A 23,589-nucleotide genomic window follows, 5' to 3' on the forward strand; every position below is an offset into this window, starting at 1 on the left:
TTAACTGTCAACTTCATTTATATAGCGTTAATAATTTAGAATCTTTTTCATATTAAATCTTGTTATTCTTTATTAATTTGCGATCATTGCATCTGCAGAAGACCAGCCACATGTGCACAGAACTCACAGTCTGCAGACAGGCTGATGTTTGCACATATTTTATTGTGGATGTTGTTAGTGTCACGTGTGAGTGGCTGTAATGAGCGCAGGATGATGGATAAGTCTTTATTTAACAACTTAACATGCAGGAGATCGCTGGAGAAGTCACAGAAACAAAGTCACATAACCATAAATGAAAGTAAGAAAGTATGAATGGGTGAATTAAATCAGTAACTAATTAGGGCTCAAAGAACACAGGCAAAACAGCACAGAACAGTTTCGGTTTCTGTATTAGATCTAGCTCTAAAAAAAAGTCCCTACACAGTTTTTCTGACCTTTCTCCTCCCAGCACGGACATCCTCCTTCTCTCAAAAAAATTGAGAGGACATTGCAACACAAACTTGTACTTGTAAGTTAAGGAGTGGCTGCTGTGATTTATAGAGTTACTTAAACAGCAGACATGTAAGTACATTTTTCATAGATTTATTCATCATTAATAACATTCAATGTATAAATGTTTTAAAAATGAATGTAAAGCAACGAAAGTTTGTGATTGATTGTTTTGTGATCTCAGTGAAAGTACTTAAGTATTCCCTAAAAGGCCTATATCTGGTTTGTTTTTTTCAAGAATTTCAAGAATCTTAAGGACTTTAGCTGGATTTTCCCAAATTTCACACATCACAGTATTTTGTATATCCACCCTTAGCTGATTTAAATTCTTTTTTGTAGTGTTTGACTACTCGTTTATTCTCCTGCACTGTAATAAATAATTAGTAGAATAGAATAGTAGAATCAGCTTGGTTGTACAAATTCATTTCAACTTAAATTATGTTAAACTGGCTTAAAAACTGGCTCAAGTAACTAATAAAGTAAATTACTTTTCAAATTTACAACAAAATATCTGAGTTTACTTTTTCAAATAAGTAGAATAAGTTACTTTATTTTCCTATTTATTGACTGACAGCTCTCCTGTTGCCATGTTGAGAGAAATCGTAAGTGTGTGCAGAGGCGTCGTGTGTGTGTGTGTGTGTGTGTGTGTGTGAACATTGTAGTTCTAGACTAAATGAGCATGCATTTACTCATCTCAGCTGCACAAAAACAGATTCAGTATTTCTCAAAATGAATAAAAACAATGAAATTCTAACTAAAATTATGCAAACCTGCAATAATTAAATAAAACAAATGTAATCTCACTGTATTAGCCAATGTCTTTTCTGCTGACCTTCGATGATACAATTCAACCATTAAACACCATTAACCATTAAAATTATTAAATAAACCATGAGTAATTAAAAAAATTAAGTAATGTGAACTTGACAATTCCACATAACTTAATATTCTCAATTACGTGAAGTTTATTTACTTAATTTTAAAGCAACAGGTTTCCTCATTATTTAAGTTAAAGGTGCAGTATGTAAGATTTCTCTCCTCTAGAGGTCGCTAGAGGCCTATTCAAAACAAAAGCGTAGCTTGATGATGGCAAGTTTGAGCGTGGAATCTTGGCACATGTGGTCTTCACCTCAACGGACGGTGCAAAAGAATAGGGATAGGACTCGGGAAGAAATCATGTTCATGGATGCGATTATTAACGTTACTGTAGCATGAAGCAGAGCAGGACCGGAGGTGAACGAGGCCGCTGGAGCGATTGCACAACACACGCCTCATGAGCAGCGGAACTTTTATTATGCCACAGTCGCCGGCGCCGCTTCCGCTTTTCCGGTCATGAGTATGAGGTAACATAGCTCTGTTTATCATAGATAATATAAGATAGTAACGCGGGTATGACGCAATTGACAGACTTGGTTAAAATTGCAATTTTCTCACGATTTACAAATAGTTGTAAACATTTGGGATATTGTAAGTACTCAAGTGAACAAAATATATAACACTGGCCTAGTGGTTTTTGGATATTTACTGCAAAATTCTTACATATTGCACCTTTAAGTCATTAGATTACTTTTTACAGTGTTCCTATTCTTCTACCGTCCAGAATGGCAGCACAGCCGAAAGGTTTGTTAGAGCGGCGCCCTCTACTGTTGAGGAGTGAATTTGCGTTTCCTTCAGCCTGAGGTTTATTTATTTCACTTTTGATGTGAAAGGGCCTTTACATTTGCCTAAAATAGAGCCTTAATTTTTTGTTAATAAGCAAGCCCACCCCTGGTGAGAAAAAGAGGGAGGTATGAAAAAAAGTTATTGTAGTTATTGATTAGCTAATAATGAACTACCACATTCAACTGAGCACCATTACTTACTAATTCATTAATAAGAGTTTCTTGTTAGTTAATAGTAGTTACTAGGATGTTAATAATGCGTTACTCATTTGTTCCTGTGCAGTTATTCATTAATGATAGACCAGTGTTCTAAAGTGTTGACATCAGGCGTGCATTACTGTAATCTTTAGATGATATATTGTGCCATTTGAAGAAATCTGTCATTTTCTCTTCTCACAGTTCCTGCTCTAATCATGGAGGCAGCAGATCTTTTATGTGATTCACTCTTGCGCTGGCTGGAAAACCGAAAGGAATGTGCAAGAAAGCTGTTGGAACTGGCGCAAGAGCTGGAAAAAGTTCATCAGGACAGCAACATTGCTCAGGTGGTTGGAGCTGCTACATCTGTGGCCTCAATATCTGGAGCACTGCTTGCCACTATCTTGACAGGAGGTCTGGCCAGCCCTCTACTGGTTGCTGCAGCAGCAGGCACTGTAGTCAGTGTCACTTCCACATTGGTAGAGGCAGGTATGTCCAGCAGTACCTTTAATAAAGCTATAGAATTAATTAAAGAAGATGAGGAGGTTGGGACGAGCATTCAGAAGCAACTGCAAGATCTGAAGGACCGGTGTGGAGGAACACAGCTCGGGGCTCATGCTGATGAGTTGGAGTGTGAGGTGACCACTCAACTGATGTGGGCTCTGGCCAGAAGGAATAAAACTCATGTACCCCTGGACTTTCTCAGAGGTTTCAACAGGGCCACGTTCTTTCGTCACATAACACCAGGTGGACTGGCTCCAGCCGAGGCCTCGCGCTTTATTGGCCAAGCTCTGGGCCTCGTTACTTTTTCTGCTGTGATCACGAGTAGCCTGAAGGTATCTGCTAAAGAAATGGTGAAGGACATTGGACAAATTGGCATTAAAGCTGCTGTTAAAGCAGGATCAAGGGTATCAGCTTTCTTTTCTCAAGCATTCCATTTTAAGAAAATTGCGACTTTGAAATTCTCCTGAAGTCACTTTTCAAGAGAACAATATTAAATATTCACTGCATTTTCCTTATGTTAGACAGTGATTTTGTGATTGTGACTTTCTTTCTAGGTTCTGGGTGTGATTAGTTTAGGCATGTGTCTGTACGACCTGATTGTAAAGAGTGAAGAATTAGTAAAAGGCAATCGGGTCACGGAGGCCAGCAAGTTCTTACGGGATTCAGCCAGGGAAATACTTCAAGGCCGACAAAAGCTAAAGGAACAGCTGGATGCAATGCAGTATGATATTTTATTTTCTACTAATTTATCTGTCTTAGCCAAATCCAATACATCTTATATTTGTCTGAGATTGTACAATAATGAAGGTCTGAAGGTAACTGACTGACTCACAGTACAACTTTTCTTATTACAGTGAAATCATCCAAAAATTGTTCCGAATGAGGAATCTCATTAAGAACTTGGGGGGATATTCTCTCAGCATGAATGAAAATGGACAGAACATAATGGACTATATCATGGGAACATGTACAGACAACACAGTTATCTCCTGGCTTCAGGGAATAACTCATCAGATTGAATTTGTGAATCTTCTACGATTTTTTCTGGAGAATTTGGCTCCCATTCTTGAGGATTTGACAAGGCCTGATGGAGGTCACATAGACATTGTGTTTGTGGCTCATGGCACAATTGTCGACCAATTTATGCCAGCAGGTGGCCTGGTGCCCACACCTACCATCAGAGACACCATTCTTTACTCTCCGTGGAACTGCAGCATTGATTCTCACGCTGCATTTGGTATTGCTCAGGGGAACATTCAAGTGACAAACAGAGAGTTTTACAATACGAGAAATACACTTTACTATGAGCCGAACCCTTTGCCACGTTGCTGGAATAGCATGCGAAGATCTCTCCACAACATCCCAGGGATCCTTCTATCCCCTGTGACCCCTGAAGAAAGAGCATGGGCCCTTTTTCACCAGTTTTGGATGAATAGAAGCATGGAAATAGACCGTGTTATTATTCCATATGTTGTCCCACAAAATATGGTAAATGCATTTGGAGAGATCCCTCTGTACATGTTCATATTTGTGACATCATTTATACTCATGGTCCAGGGTAAAACAGCTACTGTGCACCTGGCTGCTTGTTTGGACCGTGCAGGAAGTCCACCAAGGCCAGCAGAGTGGAGAAGGCAGTATGCCTACACAAGTGATGGAACCGTTATGACTATGTACATGGATGATAGGTACATGAACTCTATGTTATTCAGAGCCTTAAGATCATTATTCGACAGAAACCGCAGATAAATCACCTGAACGGCATCTGGGTCATTCCTGATATGTAGTACCATGAGCGACCCAGAGTAATGCACAAGACCAGCCCATTTATTCATGTTGGAAGAACTTAGATAAAAGAAGTGACAGTTTAGGTCTTTCTATCCCATCATATTTACTACTGACATGTTTCAACTGCACCATAAAGATAAATAACTTTAAAAATAAAAAAAAAAAACCTTTTAAAACCAATTCAATTCAATTCAATTCACATTTATTAGTCTCTGAGAAACTCAAGGAAATCGTCCCCACTCTCCCCTATTGTAATGTCTTAAAGACAAAGAAAGGAGCTTTTCATTGAGAATTTTAATGCAGAATGCAGAACAACAGGCACAGCAGCTTACGCAGCACTTATATTTTCTCATATGCACTTCCTGAACTCTCCACATTAACCCCGTAAATGCTGGTGCTGAAGAAAACAGCAAATCACAACTATTACAGACAGACTGCTGCGCTGCAGTATAGTGCAGTGTTTCTCAACTGGTGAGTCGCGACCCAAAAGTGGATCACAAGACCGTTTTGAGTGGGTCGCGGAGTATGCCCTCAAAGAAACAACAGCAAACGTAATTCTATGTTTTTTCTTATGCGAGACTTTCATTTTGAAAGACGTGCATGAAGCTGTTGACAGACACAGTTTAAAAGTGCCTGAGAAAAACGCGTTGTCCTGATAGAGTATTTACGCTCAGATGAGATGTCAGGTTTTATGTTAGTGTCTTTTTTTAATGTTGTTTTCGGAACTTGTTAATAAGTAAAAAGTCTCTTACCTCAGAAAAACAAAAGCCATTATACTGTGCTCATAGCGCACAGTCTTCAATCACATGCGCAAATGCGGCGACACGCACTGTAACGTTAATAATCACATTCATGAACATGATTTCTGCCCGAGTCCTATCCCAATTTATTATGTCCCAAGATTCCGGGCTCAAACTTGGCGTCATCAAGCTACGCCTTTGTTTTGAATAGGCACCCCCTAGCAGATGGAAAAACTACATAGTGCACCTTTAAGCTATAAAGGAATATCTCATGAAGGGTTTTTTCCTTTGTGTTTTATAAAATTACCACTAGAAGGTGCTCTAGGCACATGTTTTCCTTGATTGGTTTTCCCTGAAGAGAAATATGTTAAATTGAAAACGAAAGTAAAAGAGTGATGCACATTCGTTGCATCTTACCGTGAAATGAGAGTTCCGTGTCCTTATTAAAATCAACACATTAATGATTTATCTCTCATCCACCCGCAATTAATTGGAATGTTATTTTTTATTACTTGGCCCGCCCGACCCTCTGATTATCAGCAGTATCGAATGGTTCGAGAATGGACACAGACCGGGAACCTGCAACAAAACCGTGGAGGAGGCACGAAATTAAATTTGACAGAGGCGGACGCCTCGTAATTCTCTATGCAGGAAAAACCCTGCATACATTGCTGACAGAAAATGCTGCGGTTTAAAGTAGAGTCGTTTTCATGGTACACAGAATGTTATGCATTAAATATTTAGCTAACAGTCTGAAGTCACCTAGCAACAGTGTACGTTAACGTTAAGCTCAGTCAAAAGTTTTGAAAAGTCCAGAGTGGAAATTACGCCCCTGGCCATATACAGGAGTTCAATTACAGTATGAAATATATTTTTCATTATAGCAATTTAAAAAAAAACTTAGAAAATGCTGATTTAACAATAACTGCAGACAGCTCTGCCACATGTAATGTATAAAAAAAAAAAGGCTACGTTATATAGTATATTAGTTGTCCTTATAGATGTGCAGTCGAATTCTACTGAAGTGTTTGATGAAGTTATAAAAAGCTTGAGATTTTTTCACTTGCTTTCTGTGTAAAACTTATGGAGTTTCACCTGTGTATGGCATAATTAATAATCTACGGTTAATTATCTGCATTATAAAATTCTGTTAATCATTTTGTATTCATCTTTTTGATCATCATAATTTATCCATTATTTTGTGTCTTACACCCTTTTTGGTAACACATATACATTAATAAAGTAATTATAAATCATTTGCAAACTATTAGTTAATTCATAGTTTATAAATAGTATCGTTAACCTATTAAAATACAAATGAGTTCATTCATCGTTTTTCTTATGCACTTGTTGTGATTATGTTATGATTCTTTTTTTGTAAAGCACTTTGAATTACCATTGTGTATGAAATGTGTGATATAAATAAACTTGCCTTGCCTTGACTTTTGTGTGACTTAATCTAAAGTGAGAAATATTTAGTCCTAATAAACATTTATTAAGGATCCATTACTTTTAAAGTTGACCATCATTTAACCTTCTTTTGAAATGATTAAAAGAGACACAAGTGATACAGAAAACATAATTAATTTTTGTTAACATGGCTTGACAAAAAAAAAAAAAAAAAAAAAAAAAGAAACTAAACAAAGAAAAGAAATTAAAAAAGAAAGAAATTAAACAATCATTGGAATTTGTGTAAAATGCAACACACACAGACACACACACAGACACACACACACACACACACACTGGTGGTTCATGCTTCATGCTGTTTGTATCTTTTTGGCACTGGAGGTTTTGGGAGACCGGTTGTTGCGGGAACATTTTCTCAGAGGAGATCTGCTGTTAGTGGCAACGAGCGCCAGGCGCAACTGCATGAAGGCATTTTTTGGAGCAAAACAATTGAGCATCTGTGACAGTGGAATTTGTAGTTGTAGAGAATAGCCACACATGGGTGTCAGTAAATGTGAAGTCACAGAAAAATATTTTAATAGACAACACAACAGTTGCACCTGCAGGTGCACAAATCCTATTATATAACTCACAAACTAATAAATTAATAAACTCATATGCTCACATTTTTGCTACAGTTGCTGCAGTGAATATGGTGCAAAACACATTCTCACAGCCATATCAAAAAAAAGGGAAATTCTGCACAGCCTCAAATTAATAAGTGAATTCAGAATGAAATGAATGTGCAGCAATTTGTACAAATAGAGACATTTTTGTGAATATAAATGTTCCCTTTCCATATGGTTCATTTGCATTGTGTCAGTCTCTGACGCGTAAGGGGAAACTCAGTTTTCTCAGAATACTGAAGCCTGATTGGTTCACGTGTGTGCTTTTCACAGACAAATGGCCTTTCAGCCTGCCAGAAAGGGCCGGTCCGACTGCCTATTTAAGTCACGCAGAAAGAGCCATTTAGTCAGAATTTCTCTCCTTCAGCACAAAGATTCATCTCCTCGCTGACTCTGAAGATGAAGAATTCTTTCTACTCACTGTTGAGAACAGCCTCCTGCAGCCTGGGCTCCAGGAGCCTGAGAGGAAGAAACATTGGAGTCACTGAATGAGCTCATGCCGGTCCATATCAAGCATGCCTCACTCTTCCTGCAGCGAGGGAATTCCCCAGTGCTCTTCACCCACGAAAGCCAACGCCCTCATCTGGTACGAGCCTTTTGGTCTCTTTTGAGGGTGCCAAGGAGGAATATGGGCCAATTACATTGGCAGTTTTAAATACAGGGGTGTGGGCGGACTCCATGCTGGACTCCGCCCCCTACCACCCAAGGAGCCAGGCAATGTTAAGGGCCTGGCTTGAACTTGCCATAAACCTGGTTTGGAGTGGTTGGCTTGGAAGTGCCTGCCCACAGCCGCTTCAACGAATGGTTCTTACAGCCGGGGCGCCATTAGCGAGCCCCCCGCCAGAAACCTACCTATGAGCGAATCATGATGAACTTACAAGTTGTGGCATGCCCCTACTTGGCCCACGCTTACTCTTCTGCTTCGACCACTCTCACTATTGTTGACATGGCAAAAGCTTTGGTTTTTATCAGTGGATCTGAAGGACGCATACTTTCATATCCATATAGCTCCCCATCACAGAACGCTCTGAGATTCGCGTTCAAGGGAGTGGGTTACCAATATACAGTCCTACCATTCGGACTGTTTCTAGCTCCACGCACTTTTGCGAAATGAGTTCGCTTCCTGAATTACCTCGATGATTTGTTGCTCTTGGCCCAATTAAAAGAGGAACTGTGTGAGTACAGGTCTCTGCTCCTCAGCCATCTAGAAAATCTTGGGTTCGGAATCAATTTGAGCATGTAACGGATCGGAACGGGACAACGGAGTTGGAGATCCACGTGCAGGCTTTATTTACAGGAGAGCGTAGTCATACAGGCAGTAGGTCAAACACCAGCAAACAGAAACAGGAAGGCAAGGTAAAGAGTAGTCCAATACACAGGCAAAGGTTCAATTTTCAATTTAATTCAATTCACATTTATTTGTATAGCGCTTTTCACGATACATATCGTTTCAAAGCAGCTTTACAGAGAATGCATGTCAACATTACAATTTAGAGAATGCAGTTAGCTAATAATGTAATAATTTAGGCAATTAATTAAAGGTCAAGGCAGGCAGCAAACGATCATAAACAAGGAATCAGTCCAGGGTCAAAAACACAGGCAAGGCTAGGCAGGACACGGAACAGACACAATGCAAACAAAGGACTAAACAATACTCAGCAATGTGTGTGTGTTAGAGTGCAGCTTATAAAGTGTCACTGATGGGAAACAGGTGTGAGTGTGTGATTAGTTCCTAGATGGGGAATTGTGGGACCAAGCTGATGAACACAGACCCAGGGCACATGTAACAGAGCAAGTGCTCGCTGTTCCCTAGCCAAAGCATCTTGTTCCTGGGGGCAGTAATTGACTTGTCTGAAATGCGGGCCTGGATTTCACAGGACCCCTCCCTGAAAATTCAGCAGTTAGTGACGACATTCAGACCAGGGAGCAACCTCCCCTTGAAGACATTTCAGAAGCTACTGGGCCTCATGGCAGCAGCCTCCTCAGTAGTTCCATTGGGCCTGTTAAACATGCAGCGGGCCCTACAACGCTGGTTGAAGGCCCGTGCCCCACCTCGAGTGTGGCACGAGGTCTGTATTATTCTCAGGGTGAACTATGGCTGTACCAGAGCCCTGGCCCCCTGAAAATCACCCCATCTCTATCAGATGAACTGGGTTTGGTTTCCAGAAGAAAGGTAGTCGTGACAGACACCTCCAAGGCTGGTTGGGGCACACTGTGTGACAGCAGGCCTGCCTTTGGCTCTTGGGCAGAGCCGATGTTGAGCTGGCACATCAACTGCCTGGAAATGATGGCAGTGCTCCTGGCTTTCAGAGAATTTTGGCAGGAGCTCAGAGTGCACCATGTCCTAGTCCAGTCGACAACATGATAGTGGTAGCCTATATAAATCACCAGGGGGTCTCATATTCCATCTACTGAACAGACTGGCACGCCGCCTCTTCCTGTGGGCACAGGACAATCTCCGCATAGTAAAAGCTATACATGTGCCGGACTCCATGAACACGGGAGCAGATATTCTGTCCTGGAACGGACAGGACAATGTAGACTCCATCCCCAGATGGTTCGCATGATTTGGAGCATTTTCGACCAGGAGGAAGTGGATCTCTTTGCATCAATAGAGAACACCCACTGCCCAATATTCTTTTCAAAGGAAAAAGATGCATTTAGCCCACAGATGGCCCCCTCTGCGCCTTAGTGCCTTCCCTCCGGTAGCACTGTTCCCTCAGGTCATCAGCCAAATCAGGGAGGACAGATGCTCAGTCTTACTCGTGGCACCACTCTGGCAGAACTAGCCGTAGTTCCCAGGAATGGTCCAGCTGCTGTCTGCAGCACCATGGCCATTCCCGCTGAGAAGGGACCTCCTTTTCTCAAGCAGAGGGGTCAATCTGGCATCCCCAACCTAAGTTGTGGAGCCTCCACCTATGGCCAGAAATGGGCTATCTTTTCCAGCTAGTGTGCAGCCTGATGAACTACGATCTCACAACCCCATGGCTTGTGAGATCGCTTCCATTCTCTCTTTTCTGCAGGAGCTGTTGGATGGTGGACGCACTTCGTCCATGCTCAAAGTATACACGGCAGGCAGCTATCGTGGCGTACCATGCCCCTATAGCTGGCCAGTCGTTTGGGAAACATGACCTGATGGAGGCTAAACCCACCTCACCCTAACACTGTCCTTTCCTGGGACCTGTCCATTCTCCTGAGGGCACTCAGAGACCCTGCGTTTGAGCCATGAAAGCCGACCTTTGACCTTTGGCCTCTTTCGCTAAGACCACTCTCCTGCTGGCTCTGGCATTGGTCAAGCAAATTGGTGTCCTGCAGGGTCTCTCAATGGACACTTCCTGCCTCGAGCTTGGGCCCAATGACAGCAACGTTGTCCTTTAACCTGAGACAAGGCTATGTGCCTAAAGTGCTCTCCATGTCCTTCAGAGCATAAGTTGACTCCCTCTCTGCTCTCCCCTCTGCTGTGGGTGAACAGACACCACACACCCACTTTGCATAGTTCAGGCCCTCAGGCTGCTGCTGTTTTGCAGTGCGTAGAATACAGAGGATCCAGAGAACTATAGGAACCACAGGAGAAATCCATCACAAACAACCATACAAAACACTACTGACCCTGAACAGGAGAAGCACAAAGGCCATATATGAACATGAGGCTAAAAAGATAACAAGGGGAACAAGAAACACCTGTCCATACAATCAAGGAACTAGGCATCAGTCTGAGATTTTGACGGTATGATAAACTTAAGCAAAAATAACCCGGTTTAATGGTATCGCGGTATATTGCGATTACAGCTCTAAAATGTGTTATTTTTAAATGTCTGGGTAGAAAAAAAACTTTTTTTCCATTGTGCACAATATATTTTATTTTTAAGCAACACATAGAATATTTGGAATAGTATTATGTCAGGTTAACTAATTAAATACAATAATTCAATTCTTCTTAATTAAATTAAAATAAATGCAGTCACTGAGCCTAAACCTGCAGCTCAACAATAATTAGAACATAAATAATTTAATTATTTTCTATAAAAAAACAAAAAAACCCCAAAAAACTGCTAAATAAAAAAATGCAGTCACTTAAGCGCAGGCATGTGATCAGCTAAAGACAGAAAAGAAGGAAAACCGGAATCACCTAACCCCACCCCTGCAATTATTATTATTCAATTAATAAAGATATATCTTACTATTGCAAAAATATTTCAATAATATACACTATTGTACTGTAGAATAAAATAAGCTTTTATAACCCATTCATAAATCTGTTACATTAATATACGGATTGCTTCTAATAAATAATAATATTTATTATTATTATTGTTATTTTTTACTTTACAGAACAATAGTACAATTACAATATTAACATTGGCGGATGCATCGGGTAGCGCCACTTCATCACAGTTTCGCATGCTCTGAAATTTAAAAACAGTGCCTAACATGGGGGAGGGGGAGGTGCATCTACTCGACCGGCCCACTGGGAAAGTCCCGGTGCTCCCAATGGCCACTACATGCCTGCCTGTATTCAGAATTATTCTTCCTTAAGGCTTGTGAATGTGTTTTGCCAGTCCTACTCTCTTTGGGTATGCACTGACGCCACTTACCTGCCGGAACACGCCCCCTCTATTTAAGGCAGCAGTCAGATGTTTCTCAGACTAACAGCAGAAAAGCTGCCCCTCAGAACCAGTGCTGTAGTATACACTTATCTAGGTGAGTATGTTTCTAATAAAGAGCATTTGGAGCTCATTTCAAGACCTGTATTTGTGTTTCTGTGGTTTAGGTCATTTTACATGATTTAAGAATATTTCATTTAAAAAAAAACAGAACAAAACAAAACATGCCTTCTAAATGAGTATTCAGAAATATTACATGCCATTTTGTTACCATACTTTTTAAACAGATATGTATTTGTTGTGTAACTTTGTAAGCAAGGAGTCGACAGGACAGCCAAAATTATGTATGGAGGGCAGACATACTTAATGTACAGATGAAAAAAGATTTCTAGTGAAGTGACTGCATTCCTAATATTAAAATGACAAGAAGATATTGAATATAAAAGTATTGTAATGTCTTAAGAAAGACAAACAAAGGAGCTTTTTGTTGAAAGCTTTAATGCAAACAACAACAGGCACAGCAGCCTACCAGCACTTACATTTTCTCATACAGCACTTCTTGAACTCTCCACATTAACCCCGTAAATGCTGGTGCTGAAGAAAACAGCAAATCACAACTATTACAAACAGACTGCTGCGCTACAGTATGGTGCTATATATACTGGAGTGCTGAGAGAAAAAGATCTCGTCTTCATTTGTGACCTTGACTAATTTACAGAGTGGGAAAATAACTCTAGGCTGTTTTTGTTTGTTTTCCTGTGTTGCAGGTTAAGGCAAAATGCCAGATATTATTCCCAGGCACAAAATAAAAGGTGTTGATTTCTGTGGATCAAGCTTCTACTATTATATAATCCGCTCTGATCTTGGCTGCTATATGAGGTCATGTGATTTCAGAGGAGGGGGGGACCTCAGAATTTATGCACTGCACCCCGCCTGCCAAAATGGAGACCATTACTTTGCTGACGAAATTGGCCAGTTTTACATCATTAAGGGAAATTCCTACCGCAAAGTCATGGACTTGTCAACAGATACTGAATCTGCAGTCTACACACTTCATCCCAACTGCCAGGGCGGAGACCACTATCTGTCAGCCTTTGACTGGTTTTACATCATCTTCCAAGAAAAGGGCACTTACAGAAGAACAAAAGACCTGAGTCAAGACTCCGGTTCTGATGAATTTGCCCTGCATCCCAATTGCAGAAATGGTCTCTATTACTGGGGTCTGCCAGATCACTACTACTTCCTCAAGCCAGCCTCAGAGTGGGGAGTCGAGTACTACATAGGTAACGACTTCGAGGATGACAGATGTGTTGCTGTTTATTCTGTCCATCCTGATGTTCTTAACTTCCTGCCAGGTGGGCTGTCGATAACTAACGGCCCAGCGTTTAGAAAGTGGGATAATATACAAACTGTAAGTAATGACAGTCCCACACCAGTGACATGGCAAAAGAAAGTTACAAAAAAGGTTGGATACAATACGGAGAAGACGTCCCAGATCACACAGAACTGGAAGATAGAAACGTCAGGCTCGATCACAGCTGGAAAACTTGCAAGGTTAATTTTAAAGTGGCAGTTCTCCTTTTCAACAGAATATGGAGGTTCAAGTGCGAACGCTGAGAAGGAAAGCTTGAATGAAGAGACTGAAGTGGAAGAGCAACTATCATTTGAGCTGAAGCCAAACCAGCGTTTCAATTTGTGGCAGTACCAGCTGGGTCTCGGATCAGAACCGGTGTTGTTCTGTCAGGATTTGAAGATCACCGATCAGCCGAACCCTCCGCCTGAAGTCCCGCTGCCGCATGTTTAAGCATGTGCTTCAAGAAAATACCTTAATTCTGACTTCTTAAGCAAGTATAAAATACAACATTACTCATTATAGCAATTTGAAAAAACTGACAAAATGCTGATAAGCATAACTGCAGACAGATCTGCCACGTCATATATCAAAAAAGGCTATGTTATATACTATTATTAGTTATCCTTATAGATGTGCAGTCAAATTGTACTAAAGTGTTTGATGCACAAGTCATAAAAAGCTTGTTTTTTTTCATTTGCTTTCAGACATAACACAAGTGATACAGAAAACAACTAATTTATTTTTTGTTAACATGATTTGACAAAGATTTTGACAAAGAACCATCAAACAACCACTGAAATTTGTGTAATATATGTTAATATTTTAACATATATATTACATTTTTATATTTTATACATATATTTTAACATGTATATGTTAATATTTTCTTATTTCTTAGGCTTCACTTTTGACTATTCTTGTGTAAGACTATAAAAAAAAATCTGTATAAAGAAACATCCCTTGCTTTGCCAACAAAAACATGTTCTTTACTCCTGTTTTTTATTGTAGGAGACTTGTTTAAGTCACTTGGGTTTCAGTATCGAATGAAAGTAGGCCTTCAACCACTGGAAAAATTGTGGAAGAAACTAAAATGTTGTAAAATAAGATTGTCCAAGAAATATTTCCAAATCATTTTCTTTTATGAAATCTTATGAAACTACATGATTACTATTCCTAAGCATTGTTGTTTTATATTTAGCTGGATGTATATGCTTTTTTCTATCAATGGCCAAAAATCAAACTTGATTTAAGGTTGCGGGTCAAAGAGTAAATGTTGTCTTGTACCCAACTATCTTCTCTATATTCCAATGCAAAAATAAAACAAATTTTCCCTTTCCCCCCCTTATTTTTGACTATGTCATGACAGCCCAAAACAAAGGTCTTCATAGGCCTTCAACATTGGAATCTCTGTTCTAGAGAATCAATCCCAGCTTGCCTGTGCCATTTTCAGCTGGTATCTCAAACTGTGTTGTTAATGTAATGTCATGTTTTCAGACACATACTTCTGTAGAAGAATGGAGGAAAATAGCACATGAATTGTGCACTTTTATCCTGCAAAATGTACTATTAATTGCTATAAATTTAAATGACCACTCACAAACAGAATGTGAACTAGTTAGTGCTTTTTTAAAGGAAATTTGATACACTCACTAGATGTGTTTCCATCCAAAGTTGCGAATTTTATTTAACCGCAAAATTGGAATATCGCATAAAACATTTGTGAAATCGTCACTTCCTGATAAGCTGGCGCTAAATATCACAAAAAAAAAATGGAAGTTGCTGCAGTAGGAGAAGCCACTGTATATAATAATTTCGTATATAATAAATGACTTGCGCTTCAGAGCATGCAGATGAAATGCAATACAGTTATCTTGCTTTCAGAGGCGGATGCTGCTGTTTGGGAAGGTAAGTTCTGGAAGGTAAAACCGAACCTCTGTGACGACAGACTTTGCTCAGGCATTTCAGAACGATCAAAACAGCATTTCAGATGCTGTGCAACGAGATCGGTCCACTGGTTAGTCCAGTTATGCCGTCCCATTGCAAAGTCACATGACCTTTTCGATGCACACCGATTTATTTGGTAAATGCGTTTCCAGCATAGTTTAAACATATTTTCTTACTGGATGAAAAGTTTATCTGACTCAATTGGGTGCATACATTTTTTATGCATTTTTATAATTTATGCACATCTTGGCATTTCTATCCAGCAGTTTTTTTTCCAAAAATATAAAGATAAGTGGATCATGGAAACAAAGCTAGCGTATCTCAAAGATGTATACACAAAAATGTTGTATTGTATCGGCGTTTCGTCCAGACAGATCTGGTGTTTTCGGGGCCTGAAAATGGGGTAGCAGAGTGGATAAATCTGAAAACAACACCCTTGCATTTTCATGTGTACAGCCAATCCGTATATTTTGTGAAACCATGATGTCATCACCCCACATCTCGACCCTAGTCAGACACCGCTACGTCACGTAACAGCAACAACAACAATAGTGGACTACATGTTTGTGTTCGTGCTGCAGAAGCTACTGAGCATATTAAGATTATTTTATTAATATGCTATGTTCATATATAGTCAGTCCACAATCATTACACCTGTCTGACAAAATGAAAACAGCAATTTAAATCACAGAGAGCAGAGTGTGTCCGTCATGAGGTTTTCTTGGAATGCAGTATAAGAGGGAAATGCATGTTTATGTGAGTTTGTATGAGAATGATGTGGCAGAGGTGGGATTCGAACCCACACAAAGAGACTAGAGCCAGCAGCATCTTAAACCGCTTAAAACAGCTATTGTAGCAGATTCAGGCCAGAACAGCCAAGTCGTGTAGCTCTTTTACAGACTATGACGATTTTCACAGTCAGCTTATTTATGATGTAGTGAAGTATTAAGTTTAATGTCATTTGGAGTAAGAGGGCGTTCTCACACAACAAAGAGCTTACCTCTGAGTTTGCAGAGCAGAGTGTTGTTCTCCTAGCCAGACTTGTGTGTTCCTGAATTAGCATCTGTAAAATAAAGACACATAAATTGCATCCTTCTGCCTCTGTATTCTGCTACCTTACAGTACATTACATAATTGCTGATGAGGAATTGAGTCATTGCGTGATGAAGGAAATAATTGATGTGTGTGCTGGATGGCTGTATGAATCCCATGGAGGGAATTCTCCAAAACATGAAACACATTGCAGTGTACCTGGACGACATATTAGTCACAGGGGCAAATGACAAGGAGCATCTAAAGAATCTAGAGGAGGTTCTGAGGAGAATAAAGACAAGTGGATTGAGACTGAAAAGAAGCAAGTGTGAGTTTCTGGGGAAGGAAGTGATCTTCCCGGGCCACCGAATCAGTGCTGCAGGCGTGCAGCCAGTCGCAGAAAAAGTGAAAGCGATTCAAGAAGGCTTGTCTAGGCTTGCTGAACTATTATCACAAGTTTCTGCCCAATCTGTCCATGGTGCTGGCCCCCTTGCACATGTTGTTGAAGAAAGAGACAAATACCCCTTTTCCACCAGCATGAACCGGGTCCTAGTTCAAAGCTAGTGCTACTGCCGGTTCAGAGTTGTTTCGACTGGCGAGTCTTCTAAGAACGGGTTTGCCTTTCCACAGGCTAGAGAGCCAGCACAGAGCCAGGTCTTGCGTCACTGTATGCGTCTCGTCTTTCCCAGCAGCGCTAGTGTGGCAGCATCAAACACACCATCAATAATGGCAGGCGTTGCTTTACTATTGTTACTTATGGCTTTGCAAACCTACATCTGCATCCAAACACGGTGACAACGCAACATCACGTAACAGCAACAACAACAACAATAGTGGACTACATGCTTGTGTTCGTGCTGCAGAAGCTACTGAGCCTATTAGCTTTACTAAACTAAAGCTTTACAGAAGTTTGTATACAGCACGCAAGGTTTATGCACATGCTCCAAGTCTTCTCCATTTTTAATGTATCTCTGTGGCACAATTACAGCGCCATATACTGGTCTGGCATGTATACTACATCGTTTTGAGTCAGTTTCAGTGGTTTCGTGTGTACGCAGATATTTCTTGAGATGACGGCATGTTAACAGAATTTTTTTTTTTTAGAACAAGGGGGGAAAGAAAAGATCGGATAGGGAAAGCTCTGTCTGTTCCCCAGCCACAGGGCAAGAATGCGTCCTGGAACTCACTGGGATGGAGGCAGTCTACTCGAAGTCCCTAGCTTAGGATATGTGATGGGGTTATGATTAAAAAAAATGTTGTAATGTTCACATAATGCTGTTGATATATTTGACCAATTTCTTGAGGGACTAGTGTTATCAAGGGAAGGGAATGTAGTGAAGTATTAAATGTGACCTATAACGCCCCTTTACACAAGATGTAATAAAAGTCTCTGGTGTCCCCAGAATGTGTCTGTGAAGTTTCAGCTCAAAATACCCCACGGATTTTTTATTATACCATGTTTTAACTGCCTATTTTTGAGTGGGAGAAAAAAATGCACTGATTTGGTGAGTGTATCTTTAAATGTAAATGAGCTCATGCTCACCGCCCCCAACCTCGGGATTCCAATACACTGAGGCATAAACAATACAGGATAAGCTCACACAGCAAATATAACTCTCAAAATGGATCTTTACAAACTGTTCATGATGCAGCATATCAGATCATGTAGGTACGGCATGTATTTTGTGGATGTTTGCTAACATTCGATTCTGAATGAGTTTGATAGCATGCTGCATGGCTAACACACAGTTGGAGAGACTCAATAAGAATGAAGATCCATTTATGAATTATACAGACTGCAAGCATTTTCGGGTTAAAAATGAAAATAGCGACATGGCTCTAGTCTCTGTGAATACAGGTATGGTAACTTTACATTAGCAATGTGCTAACGAAACACATTCAGAAGACAATTTGCAAACATCACTGACCCTCATGTGCAAAGCAGTCTGGTGTAAAATGACTTGCACATACTGGTATACAAATTTATGTGGCTCAGATGCCAGGAGTTTATGGAGACTCATACTTTACTAATTTTTACTGTAATTTACTATTATAGCCGTTAACAGATCAGTGATGTCTACATAGCTGAGACATATCTTTCTTGATCGCTGCTGTCCTGCAGAGTTTTGCTCGACACAACTCACCTTTCTTCACATTGCTTTAGTAATCCTGAAGACATTCAAGTGTGCTTGATCAGGGCTGTAGCTGAACTGTACAGGACAGCTGCACTCCAGGACCAGCGTTACTGGAACACCGTTGTCGCTTGCGAAAACAAAATAGCGGGCAGAGAAAAGCTTACCAAAACAAAGTTACTTTTTTTTTTTTTTTACGATTTCTGGTTTAGTATATGCACAGGGGACCCGATTATAGCACTTAAACACGGAAAAAGTCAGATTTTCATACGTCCCCTTTAAGTTTAATGTCATTTGGAGTGTGGCCACTAGAGGGCGTTCTTAGACAACAAAGAGCTTACCTCTCAGTTATCCAGATCCAGCTCGTGTGTTCCTTGATTAGCAAGTCAAATAAATTCCGTCCTTCTGCCTCCGTATTCTGCTGCCTCTCCTTGAGACTTGCAAGTTGCAACAGGCGCGAATACTGACGGCTGCGATACGAGCCAGAAACGGAAAACACGCGCCGTGCGTACAGTCAAGTCATAATAAAAGTCCCTGAGTTTATTTTAGCATGCTTTAAAAAAAAAAAAAAAAAAAAAAAAAAAAGCAGTTTTATAACCAGGAAAACCGCTTTGAAACGAATTATAAAAAGAATTGACTTGACCTAAATAATGTTTTTGTATTGTAATTAGTAATTATTATGTTTTAATCCAATTCACACACACACACACACACACACACACAAAATGCTTCTTGATTTAAGAATTACTAGAAACAAGACAAAAACTCTAAGTAAGAAAAGCATTTTTTTGCAGTGTGGTCAAGGATTTTGTTGAAGACCTTCCACATCCTGATGTAACAGTTATTTTTTCTTCAGATCTGACTCCATTCTGATATAAAACACTCAATATATACTCAGAAATACACATTAGAAAGCAGAATGGGTTGTGAATGGTGAAACACTGACTGAGTTTCACTCGTAGAGCTGTGTGATGTGCTCAGGATGAAGGAAATACAACACATTTGTTTTCTTCAATAGATTTTATATAGAAAACATTAAAAATGTCAAATTTAGAGTCTCAATGCTAGTGTATTACAGCAATTTATATATGTCATATTTCTTGGGTTTCTCTCTAAAATCATTTAATCGATAATAATTATATGAAAATGCATAGCTTAAATGTCTAAATATACATAAATGAAAATCCAAGCAAAAACATCTGAATTGCACATATTTCCACACATATTTTGTTAGAGTAGCCCTGCCAGAGCAAATCTCTGATCCTACATATAAACTGCTGCAGATATACTGTCTAACATGAAATATACCATCTACTGACTTTCATATGGCTATACATACATAATTCAGCCTTGAGTTTTAAATGAATGCAGACTTGCACTTTGTGATATGAAATGGCGCCATCTATGGACCAAAATTTCAAAATGGCACTCAAAAACCCTTTACTACCAGCTGATCGCACTGATTCTCAACATTCATGTTTCTGCTTGAGTTTGGGTTTTTACACAAGCTCATTTCTGATCTGACAACACAAAACCAGTGAAACAAACAAACAAAAAACATCTAAAAGGAATAATGCACTCAGATGAAACTTCTCATGAGTCATATGGACTATTTTGATGCTTCTATGTTCTTTCAATTCAAATCATCATTCAGTTATGGAAAAGTTTGCACTGCACACAAGGAAATATTATGGGTTTGATAAATGAAATAAAATTATTAACAAGTCCTGAATAATAATCAAATACAAATACAATAAAAAGTTAACTAACTTACAGACGCAGCAACAACTGAAGTGACTGTTAACAAGAAATAATATTAGTAATAATTTGTCAGATCATGACACAACATACAGACATTTACCCTGCATAGGTTTGTGCTAGAAGTCTCTCCATCTTAAAGTCCCCATTTATGCTATTTTAAAGGTTTCTAATGTTGTTTTGAGTCTCCTAAAACAGGTTTACATTCATCCAAGATCAAAAACACTTTACTTTTCTCATAATATCCACTGCAGCATCAGCTCTTTTCTCACAGTGTCTGAAACGGTTCGTTCGAAGATTCAGTCTCTCTAAACTCCTCCTTTCTGAGAGCTGCTCTGCTCTGATTGGTCGGAAACCAGACACAGACGTTTTACTGACGACTTGTTTCAGTTCAGAATTGATACTTTTAGGAGACAAAAACTCCATTTACTTTGAAACTTTTCCAGCCTTTTACATTCACAAACATCTCTATCACACTCTACATGAAAGGAAACTATCTGAAAAAGCATAAAAGGGGCACTTTAAAGAGACACTGGACCACTAATATTTCATCTACTTTGTAGCTTCACAATTACACTAATACAGGTTCCCAAGGAATGAATGGATAAAGACAGTGTGCAACAAATATCCCTGCCTAAAGTTGGTTCAGAAATACTGTACATTACACTATATTGAAATATTTAGATTGACTTCTATTGTAAATAAAACACATGGTTTTCAATACACACAGATATGTGCAATAAATAACACCTGAACATAAATAAACAATGAGACAAAAAAAGTAACATTTAAATAAATTTGTCGATTTATATAAATATCATCCAGAATCTTTGACTCCAGATGTACAAGCATTATTTCAGTGCTTCTACATGTACTGAAGGTGAAACAAACAGAAACAGACAGAGAGAGTCACTCACTCTCACACTGAATATTGCACTTGCAGTTATTGTTAAAATGGGTGGAGCCTACATGGAGCTGTCAATCAAAACAGACCAGGCCAATCATCATTAAAGGGTGGAGCTAACAAGAAGAACTGTCCGATTCATAGTTTTCAGTCACGTGACACATGGAGGGCAAAACATCCATTGAAATTTTCAAGCCACAAATATTCAGATCACATCTCAAAAGAAAAACAAAAATATGTGAAGAAAATATAATCAGTATTTCAATCACTAAAAACAGCAGGACATTCTAAAATGTTCACTTCATGTGCAAAAACAGTGATATTAAAGGGTTAGTTCACCCAAAAATGAAAATTATGTAATTTATTACTCTCCCTCATGTCGTTCCACACCCGTAAGACCTTCGTTAATCTTCAGAACACAAATTAAGATATTTTTGTTGAAATCCGATGGCTCAGTGAGGCCTGCATAGCCAGCAATGACATTTCCTCTCTCAAGATCCATTAATGTACTAAAAACATATTTAAATCAGTTCATGTGAGTACAGTGGTTCAATATTAATATTATAAAGCGACGAGAATATTTTTGGTGCGCCGAAAAAAAACAAAATAACGACTTATATAGTGATGGATGATTTCAAAACACTGCCTTATGAAGCTTCGGAGCGTTATGAATCTTTTGTGTCGAATCATGATTCGGATCGCGTGTCAAACCGCCAAACTGCTGAAATCACGTGACTTTGGTGCTCCGAACCGCTGATTCGACAAGCTGATTCATTACGATCCGAATCTTCATGAAGCAGTGTTTTGAAATCGGCCATCACTATATAAGTCGTTATTTTGTTTTTTTTTGGCGCACCAAAAATATTCTCGTGGCTTTATAATATTAATATTGAACCACTGTACTCACATGAACTGATATAAATATGTTTTTAGTACCTTTATGGATCTTGAGAGAGGAAATGTCATTGCTCCCTATGTAGACCTCACGGAGCCATCGGATTTAAACAAAAATATCTCAATTTGCGTTCAGAAGATTAACGAAGGTCTTATGGGTGTGGAACGGCATGAGCGTGAGTAATGAATGACAGAATTTTCATTTTTGGGTGAACTAATCCTTTAAAAAACCACTTAAGTGGTTTAAAAAAAAATCACTCAGAAGTTCAACTAATTGCATTTAATATGAACTTAATCTGTGCTATATTTAAAACTAATTACAAATAGAATGCACTTAAGCGGCTGAAAACATTACATTTAATTCACACTTAAGTGTATTGATAACTGATGTTAAAATATATTTTAGTTCACATTAATTGCTTATCAGTACATTGAGCAGTGCACTTCAACTGTATTTTAAAGATACTAGAAGCAATTATGAAGGTTATCATAAAGTTGTATTAAAGTCCCACTTAAGTGGTTCAAAAAATCACTCAAAATTTCAACTTATTGCATTTAATATGAACTTAATCTGTGATATATTTGAAATTAATTACAAATAGAATGCACTTAAGCGATGAAAACATTACATTTAATTCACACTTAAGTGTGTTCTTTTAAAGTATATTATTTGTGCAATAAGTACACTTTATAAAAGTATACTAAAGTGCACTTTTTTTTTCACAAGGGCAGTCCTACCATTTGGACTGTTTCTAGCTCCACACACCTTGCAAAATACGTGGATGCAGCTCTCCCCCTGAGACAAAGGGGAGTTTGCTTACTGAATTACCTTGATGATTTGTTGCTCTTAACTCAATCAAAAGAGGAACTGTGTGAGGACAGATCTCTGCTCAGCCGTCTAGAAAGTCTAGGGTTCAGAATCAACTTGAGCAAAAGCTAGCTGTTCCCCAGCCAACGCATCACATTTCTACCAGAAAGACTCGGGAGACAAGGAAACATTTGAAAAGATTTATTTAACAGTTTGTATGCAAATATTGAATAAATTAAATGTTGGCGTAGGCCCCGTCCATAGTACAATCCAGAGGGTAGCAGACAATTGCAGATCCTGCCTGAAGATGAAGGCAGGGGCGAAGCCTATCCCCGATGTATGGACAGGGACCAACCAGGTGGTGGTGGGGAGGATGGGGGTGAACGCCGGCGTTGGTATCTGCGAACACAATAGTGGGTAGGAACAGAACTTATACTCAGGTGACATGTAATGATTGGTTAGATAATGAGCAATGACGTGCATTAGAGTCTTCCAGGTAGAACTTCAGCTAAAGCTCCCATTCCTTGGGGCAGTACTTGACTTGTCTGAAATGCGGGCCTGGATTTCACAGGATCACTCCCTGAAAACTCAGCAGTTAGCAACGGCATTCAGACCGGGGAGCAACCTCCCTTGGAAGACATTTTAGAAGCTACTGGGCCTCATGGCAGCAGCCTCCTCAGTAGTTTCATTGGGCCTGTTACACATGC

At 39.4% G+C, this 23,589-nt stretch overlaps 2 protein-coding genes across 2 annotated transcripts; both read left to right on the forward strand.

The window, feature by feature from the left end:
* The first annotated feature begins 435 nt into the window (after positions 1-435).
* On the forward strand, positions 436-6,819 carry LOC127494867 (uncharacterized). Its single transcript, XM_051861051.1, has 4 exons — positions 436-561; positions 2,550-3,253; positions 3,404-3,570; positions 3,704-6,819. The coding sequence occupies exons 2-4, from the start codon at positions 2,564-2,566 to the stop codon at positions 4,596-4,598; spliced, it is 1,752 nt and encodes a 583-aa protein (XP_051717011.1). The 5' UTR covers positions 436-561; positions 2,550-2,563; the 3' UTR covers positions 4,599-6,819.
* A 5,073-nt stretch (positions 6,820-11,892) lies between these two features.
* LOC127494800 (uncharacterized) lies at positions 11,893-13,860 on the forward strand. The gene is made up of 2 exons (XM_051860956.1): positions 11,893-12,153; positions 12,824-13,860. The coding sequence occupies exon 2, from the start codon at positions 12,835-12,837 to the stop codon at positions 13,858-13,860; it is 1,026 nt and encodes a 341-aa protein (XP_051716916.1). The 5' UTR covers positions 11,893-12,153; positions 12,824-12,834.
* The last annotated feature ends 9,729 nt before the right edge of the window (positions 13,861-23,589 follow it).

Source organism: Ctenopharyngodon idella, chromosome 14 (genome assembly GCF_019924925.1).
Source record: "Ctenopharyngodon idella isolate HZGC_01 chromosome 14, HZGC01, whole genome shotgun sequence".
NCBI lineage: Eukaryota > Metazoa > Chordata > Actinopteri > Cypriniformes > Xenocyprididae > Ctenopharyngodon > Ctenopharyngodon idella.